The following is a 9195-nucleotide window of genomic DNA, read 5'->3' on the forward strand; positions in this document are numbered from 1 at the left end:
CGCCCACTCAAGTACTATTTAGAAATCATTAAGCTTCGAAAAGCTCGGTAATGTAACAGCAACTCCAATAAAAGTTTACTTATGTTTACAAATAGACTTATCATATGGTTAACTGCTTGATATTATATGAGCAAGCATAATATAATACTAAGAAATCGGTACTAAATTATTATAAAACTAAAGAAGATTCTGGCAACGCCTTTAGATTACTTAACTCATATATAAGAATGAGAACAATACGACTCTGGTAGGTGATTTAAAAACCGCCTTATACACTGTGTTGCATACAATAAATTAGTTGCAGTTGTTAACGAGAAAAACAAATGACGGGAAACAGAAAATTACTCGCGACGCATTTTATGTGATTCAGGGTTAATAAAACTGGTCGCAAATGACAGAGGAAATCGTGTATTGTACATATTGCGTAGTGCAATTCGATCTTTACCGTTTATTAGTATTTCCCACTTGGTTAATCTGCATTTCGATATATTCAAATTTAGCAAACATGATCTTATCTGTCTTATGCACATTTATTCAAATGTCTTTTCCTTCCCTTTATTAGAAATTCGCGTGGAATTAAAGAAAACAAAACAAAAGTCTTCTAGGCTATACTCTACATCTATACCAACTTTTATCGAAATCAGTTCAGCCGTTTAGGCTACAAACTCTAACAAACATCCATCCATCTAAACTTTCACCTTTATAATATTAGTATGATATGATATGATGGTCATTTTTGTATCGTCTCTACTTACAAATGTGTCAAACGACTATTTTATCATCAGTTATCTCTATAGTGCACCTAGGCAATACGTATATCTAATTTCGATATAATAAATCCTTCATATAATGTCAGCCATAGAACACAGAGACTTATCTAACCATTAGAAATATTTACATAGCAAATGATTTGGATTCAAGGTCGCAATATCAATAGCTGTACAGTCAGATACTTAAGTTATTTTGGGCCACGCTATAAAATGTACAGACATCACTGTACGTGACTGTACCGTTTCAGTATCTTTTGTAATGTAAATATAATAACATGTTCGTGATAAGATTGGTGGGAAGTTTGTTAGTCTCGTGTTTTCACTTATCTTAAAGAGTTTTCATCTTGTTTTTAATTATAATAACTTGTCGATATTTTTCAACTCTCACCGTGGAAAGTTATGTGTTGGGTCGCGTAGTATGGATAAAAAGAGCGCTGCGTTGGGTGGCGCGAAGGTCCGATGGTCAATAAGACGAGACAGCCTCCCCCTAGCGACGATAAGACGAGCTTGGATCAATGGCAGACGCAGCATTTCTCCAGAATCATTCCTATGGAGACGTCGGTAAGGCACTTGCCTTCTTTACGATGAATTCTGACGGCTATGATTGTATTTCAGTGTCCGTTTAAAATGTTTTGTAATAATTATTTTGTTAACTTCTTCATTCATTCGGCTATTATTATGGCAACTTGCTCTTTTGACGCATGTGCTCTAAAAATTATTTTGTTAATTAAACGTGTCTAAGTTAAGGAATGGTTGTCGAAAGTTCTAAATTATGATATTTCTATGCAATGTTATAACTTCAGTGTAAAGCGGATAGCAAAATTGCTATTCTAAGATTGCGGATTTCCTTATTGACATGTGTAATGAGTTTTCATATGACAAAAGGCAGCGAAAGTTAACAACAGTTTATCAACTGCATTAACAACTATCGAACGATTTGGTTGGTCACGATTTAGCAGCGTGAGATAATAAATGTTTTATTTACATTGGTAAAATATAAAGTAAGTTTTATTATCTACATATAGACATACAGGGGTGGCGTGATATTTAACGTTAACTAGTTGTATGTACTAAATAATCAACAACACCACGGTTAGGACGGATCGAAAATGGCTCAACCATCCTAAAAATACGCGCACACTTTTAACTAAACTATCGCACAACTGTTTGGTAGTGCTTTGATTCCTGTAAACTTTTATGAAGGTGCGCCCTCTATTCAATTTTTAGTTGTGACAATCTCAGTAGTTGTCCTTTATTAGTCAAAGGTGTGCGCCCGCTCTAACTCTGAAGTGTCCAATATCAACTTAAAGAATTAGCGAACGCTGCTAATAAAAATCCGATTCTAATTCCAAGCATAGAAGATTCAATCTTAAAGTTACCCCTGAAACATGTTTCTTTATTTCAACAACTGACACGTAGATGGTTGAATCTGTAGTGACTAAGAATTCGTTTCATGTGTTTAAATTACTCAATGTTCTACAAATTGGCGTTAGGATTGAATAGAATTTCATAAAAATCTAAAATAACACGCTCTGTGACCTAATAACCTGATCTAGATTTGACTTTTAGTGCGTAGCCCAAATTATTCGTATACAGAGCAAGCTTTGGTCGTTTATTTTCATAGGAAACATGTATTCGATACGAATCCATTTTATCTCAAAATATTGTACATTTATTGATGTTTAATTTTAAATGTTACTAGAATTTGGCACACCTTTTGTGCACGGTGGTGGAATTAAATTTCACTTTTATAGTGATAAAATTGAAATAAATAACGTGCGGCATTTAGGTATAGATAAAAAAAAATAATTCATTTCAGTGAAGTCCAAATAATAAAATGAATTAATATGTTACTTCTTAAGGTAGTGCGTACCATCTTTCGTCTGCATCATCACTTTCTTTAGGTGAGATCGTGGTCAAGCGCTAGCTTAACAAATGTAGAAAAAAAAGAAAAATAAACAAAACATACTATCTTTTCATTTAACGTTAAAATTTTTCTTATCTTCTTTATTTCAATTAACAGTTAACCTGAAGTAGGAATAAATTGTTTTAAGAAGGGAAGTTCTACTGTAATAAATTACTTGAGGACTTTAATTTTAGACATAGTCCGAGTAATCTTAGTTCAAGGCTGAAGTAAAAATTGAATACAATACTGTGTAGACTAAAAATCTTATTGTAGTTTTTATTTGCTGAAAAAAAAAATACATGCACACAAAATAAAAAAAATGTCATATTAGGAACAAAAACATATCAGTTTTTACAAAAAATGGCAGTGAGAACCTTGTGGTAAGAATTACTTCACAATATTAATGTTTACAATTGACTCAATTTCTCTTATTCCACGTTAGAAAAACATAGGTCTTTTCATTAAATCATTGTCTCTGATAATGTTCGTGATTCAATGTTAATTAAAATCTTCGATGCGTGAACAGCTTTAGTTGTTTTGTTCAAATCTAATTTTAAAAGTGAACTGAGCGCAGATTGTTCTTTAAAATAGATCTATTTAATAGCTGATAAAGCATTTATAAATCCACAAAGGGGTTGCGCCATTAAATAGTAGTCTGCGGAAAATAATACATCATTTTAAATCGACCCATCTCAATAATCGATTTTGATTTGCTTATCTAATGCATTTGTAATCCAAAGATTATAACAATCGAAAGACTTGATATCGTTTTGACTTAATTTTAGACTTCGATCGATCCAATTTTGTACGTCTGCTCATTCGTTTTACATCTTGTAATTAGAAAATTAATATATCAAATTTACAAACAAATAAATCTGTATAGGTAGCATCGCAAAATGCAAATAAATAATTCACGTAACATTCGACAGATAATGTCATGATCAACACGCTGTGTTGAAGATAACCAGGTTCGGAACAAAAATACGTACAGAAATTGTATGCTTATCAGTGGTTTAAATAAAAAAAAAATATTTCGTTTAATCGAAACAAAACGAAACACAGATATACACGGCCGTTTTTAAAAAATGAATCATTCAGTCATTCACTCAACATGTACTACATTTTTTAAATAGTATTTTTTTGCTTTAGATAACTAAACAAAAAGTTTAAAACTTCATCCATACAGCAAAAAAATCGCGAATCTCATATTCAAATGAGACAACATAAAATTCATTCTATAATTTATTCAATGCCACGGCAGCATAGCATTATATAAAATTATTTATATTCTCTTCGTAAATTTCCACTGTCTTCGAAAAAATAAAATAACATGTGTCGGTAGTAATAATCACTTACTTAGTAACATATAAATACTTTTATACAGGAAAAATTACAGATGTGTCATGTGTACGAAAATTTCCCGGATCTTTGAGAGAATGGTGTTTTGGCATCTTGATATTTGTAGCGTAATTCCGGGAAGTGTTTCGTATACTAATAAACATTGATGTTCATTGAAAGTACACAGTTCTGTATACTATAGTAAATAGTTATACCATGACTTTAAATGTTTTCCACCCTTGTTTGTCCCACAGGTAACCCAGGTGATCCCGTAGGTTACATTTCATTAGTCATATTGATTTCCCGACATGCATTTAATTCCCATATATAATTTATCGAGAAGACACGTGGATCAAAGCTAGTAGTAATGTTGAAAGCAGAAAAGTACAAAAATTCCTATATAAACTGAAATCTTTGCAATTCATTTATAACCAAAAATAATAAGCCTGACTTGTGGTCGGTATCGCGCTAAAATAAAGCTTTCTAACGTTAATTTCGATAATGATAAATTTTTTTTCATGAAAAATCGTTAAAATGTATAATATAGATAAGCCTTGTTAATATTATTTTCCTCATTATTAATAATTATTAAGGTCATTTTACCGCGCTTGTCTTGCTTGGTTTTAGCGGCAAGCGAGGTGAGGTGGCCAGCCAGTCTGTCATTCGCACTCAGTTGACGCAGTTCTGAAACGGCTGTTGAAAGTCGAACAAGTGTTTTCGAACGGAATACATAGCGATTAATAAACGTTGTTGAACTGTCATTAGTCATAGTCGATATTTATTTATTAGTGATATTGGAATTTTCTTAGCCTATAAACTTTTATATTTCGAAATTTTAAAGTGTTTAGTGATTTGTTTTCTTGTATTTATTACCTGACTTCAAGTTTACACTATCAGAAAATTTTTGGAAGTGCTAAATATTTAGTTGTCTTTACTACTACTGAAAAGTAAAGTGAAACTTAAATTTATAATGATTCAAAATGTTGTCAAGGGCGACAATGAACATTTTATGTTAGAGTTACTTTCCTACATTGCTTGAAGTTATATTCTGAAGTGTGCTTGCGCGTGGCTATCGAGTCAATAAAACGCGGGCATGACCTTCTAAATGAAGCAAACATATCCAGGAGACATTATGCTATGTTTCGTAGAAGGTTTTGGTAATGGTGTGGAACGAGGATATAATAAGAGCCGCGAATTGAGTGAAAGTGACGTTTCAGAAGTGAATATAGCTTTAAAATCTAAGAAGAACTCCAAAAGAGTGTCGATAAATTCTGGTACTAGTGCAGAAAGTTTGAACGAAGAAGTGGAATTGTTAAGGCCTGGTGGCAAGTCGTTGAGGTTATCATCTCGCGACCGATTAAAGACTGTCACCGAGTTAAAGAGAAGTTTCAGTGACCGCTTTTCAATTATTAATGATGCAGGAAAGAAAAAAGCTCCTAAAGGCATATTGACCATAAAAAAGACTTGGTAAATATTATTCCTTCTTTATATACTTAAGTTAAGATTATTTCCTAAACATTTATTAATTAAGTGTGTGGGTATGTATAAACATTCTCAAGTATTTTTACCACATGGAATTGAACTTTTTCACAATTAATCTGTTAATACAGTTCTTGTATGTACAAAAATTGTCCAAATAATTTTATTAATCCTTGTTTTGCATACAAAGCAAATTTTAATTTGCAATTATAATTGTTTATGAGTTTAACTTGATTTTCCAGAATGTCTTAAAAAAGTAATTTAAATTGGATTTAGGAACCGAAAGATAAGGAACTGGTTTTAAAATAATACTTTATGTTAATTAACACAATTATGTTACTAATGTGCACAGGTTTAAATAAAATGTTGTGTAGAATTAAATCTTTCTTATCTTTTAATAATTACTTTAATCTTAAAAATATACCGATTATTTCAATCCATATCTATAAATAAGGACCATGTGACACCCATAGTTTATCAAATTATTATAATCTATGAAAAAAAAATACAATTTGGATCACACATCACTTTTTAGTACACTGTTTTGCAAAAATGAATTTTAGTCAATTTGAAAAATTCATTTTCTCCAATATTCATATTGAGGATAATGCATTTATTAATGCAGCAACTGATGATGTTTTTTAACAAATTTTCCTGATTTTAACATCTGAAAAAAAATTATAATTTGTAATATTTTTTTTTATTATTCCTGTGTTTGTCTGTAAATTTCATTGTCTTACCACTTGAATAATAAAATGATAAAATGTTTGTCCAGATAAGATAAACTCAAAATAGTGGCAGATTGGCAACCTTTAGGTAGATTATCTTTCTTTATGATGTTTTTTCTTACCATATGTGTACATAGATAAACAGGTGTTTACATGATAACGGTAATAGTGAGATAGGATTTAAGATTAAAAATTTATTTAATAAAAAAAAAAGCTCATATTAACTTATGGTCCTTCGAGAATCAAGCCTATCATTTCCTCAAAGGATGGCAGTGCATCTGTAGTTCCTCTGGTGTTTCGGATGTTTATGGGCGTCATTGACCACCTCGGTGTCTCGCCACTAGTTTGCCACTTTATTATAATAATAATAAACATTGAAAAGAATTCAACTAAGTTTGTTAGTATCAAGTAAAGTCCGTGGGTCTGTCTACCTCTCATTGTAGAACATGATTATTATTGTTCGGAGAGCATTCTAGATTGTTTTAATTAAATTTATATGTAATATTAGGTATTTCAAATACACAGGTGGCCTTTTTTCACTGTATATATTATATGCTTATTTTATAGTCAACATTTTATTTTGCATTTAAGGAATTTGGAGGTATAAAAATGTACCTCATTGCATATTTTTCTATTAGTATGGAACCATAAAAATAATTTCTAAATCCTTTTAAAATAAACCCATCATACACATATTGAAATATGTTAAAGGCTTTCGTATTTACGTATGAGTTTGGATTTATTTAGTAAAATAGGCCACCATGCACGAATTGCAGTAAGTTTGCTTACGCCCTGCGTTATTTTTAGCGACGACTTTAAATAGTACGTGTATAGGAAGCCTTAACAGCTGAAAAAATGTTCTTTGTTATGTTTAGATTAGCACACTCATTCATATTGTCATTATTCTTTGTTATTATTGTAAAGTTTTAACAGATTATTGTCGTTAGTTTCAAATATACGGTATACGTTTTTTTGTGAAGGAATCGTTATTCTTGCTATCTCTTTAATGTATTTTGGTCTCTTCAATTTGGTTGGATATATTTTTTACTATCAAGAAAAAACATATGTAGAAAATTATTTCTATCGTGTCACAATGTCGTGGTAAGAAAAGTAAGAAGGTTGTTGGATTTGATATCGTATTGTGTCGTTATTAGTTTATGATGTCATCATTGAACGCCGGTCATAATAGCCGGATGCCCCTATTAAGTCGTAGGTGGTCTTTGCGGAGATATTGTTCCGCAACACGTTTACAATATCTTTATTATATAAATATTCTACATTGTATTTTGTACTTTATCTTGTATCTTACTGTAAAAAAAACAGGAAAAGTCAGTGAATAATTGCATATTTAGATCAATTATTCTCCTCTAGATTTTGCCGTTTCCGTTTCCAAAGAGTTTACCTTACGAAAATTAAAATACAAAACGATTAAAGCATTGCAAGTTCTTTCTGTTCCTTGCAGTTAGCAAATGCGTTTCGTATAACGCGTACTTTGTGTTATTTTTAACTAAAACACATCGACAAGGCCATCGCTCTTCTCTTTAACTCGAAAAATACCGCCGATTTCGAGATACGCCAGGATTAGAATCGTTTGTCAGAGTTTCGTGTACTCCTCGATGTGGTCAGTTAATATGCAAGTTACTAGTAATGAATTTAAACTGGAGCGTAGGGATGTTGGCTTTTTGCCAAGTTTCGACGTTCTCGCTGACGTATCTTAGATGTTTGCATCGTATACGCACTAATCTATACATAGATTTAGTTCCATTCTCACGCAGTTAAGTCATTGTAGATGTTTTTTTCTTATGTGAAAGATTTTTTGCTTTCAATATGTACTTTTATATTTAAAGTAGCTTTCGCCCGCAACTCCGTTCGCTTGGAATTAAAAAATACCAAAATATCCTATATTTTCTTCCAGACTATCTTCTACATCTATGCCTTATTTCATCGAGATCTGTACAGCCGCTTAGGCTACAAACACTAACGAACATCCATCCATCTAAACTTTCGCATTTATAATATTAGTAAGGTTTTCAGGGTATACGAGAGTCGTAACAACGATTTTCGGCCTATGTCTTCCGGCAATATCAGATTTTCAGTAATAATCATGTTCGTTTTCTCGCTTTGCGTATTTTAAAAAAGACCCAAGCTAATAAAAGACCTTTTTGTGAAGTAACTATTTTGTTTCGTAAATTATGACGTTATGGGTTTTCAACATCTATTGAAGTTGCGAATAGTATGCGGAGTCATGATCGAAGATTCGCGCCATTTGTGCGAGCGACGAATTCAAATCATCGATTTAAAGTTTTAACTCGAGTGTGCGTTAAAACATGTTTTATTCACACGTTTCATACAAGCCAGTTTTTTATCATTATTTTCAAATGTGTTACGTAAACATACATGGTTTTTAAGCATGTACTTCAAATACAGAGATTTCGGAAGATTTTAAATATATCTAATTATAAAAACGAGACATTGGTTGATAAAATTTAGGTACGTTATTATCACTATTTAAATATAAAAGGTCAAAATGTCACATTTACACAAGATTGGATAAAAATTCACTAACGGCTATCAGTTAATATTTGCGAGTTACTTTGTATTATACATTTTCATCTATCTAACTACGACTTTATCTCGGGAGTATTTTGGCTAGAACATTTGGCAAATACACCTTAATGTGTTAAAAATAGAAATCGTTGAAAATGTTTTTAAATAAAAAAAAACTTCGCAATTTGCAATGAGGCGACATGGCGCTACGCAGAATTTACAAATATTTATGAAGTACCTATTATCAAGGAAAAAATATATTTCACTTACCAGAGGTAACGATGATAGGAATTATAATAAACTAGCTTTCGCTCGCGACTCCGACCGCGTGGTATTAAAAAAAACAAAAGTGAATAGCCTATGTGTTCTTCCAGACTATCTTCTACATCTATACCAAATTTCATCGAAATCCGTTCAGCCGTTTAGG

General features: G+C 31.6%; 1 protein-coding gene across 1 annotated transcript in view; it reads left to right on the top strand.

Annotated features, from left to right (window-relative positions):
* Positions 1-4681: 4681 nt before the first annotated feature.
* LOC106104727 overlaps positions 4682-9195 on the top strand; it is a 24683-nt gene continuing 20169 nt past the window's right edge. Inside the window, exon 1 of the mRNA XM_013284858.1 lies at positions 4682-5481. Within this exon, the coding sequence (XP_013140312.1) occupies positions 5120-5481 (362 nt within the window). The 5' untranslated portion in view covers positions 4682-5119. The remainder of the gene's footprint in view (positions 5482-9195) is intronic.

Source organism: Papilio polytes, unplaced genomic scaffold (assembly GCF_000836215.1).
Source record: "Papilio polytes unplaced genomic scaffold, Ppol_1.0 DF823399.1, whole genome shotgun sequence".
Lineage (NCBI taxonomy): Eukaryota > Metazoa > Arthropoda > Insecta > Lepidoptera > Papilionidae > Papilio > Papilio polytes.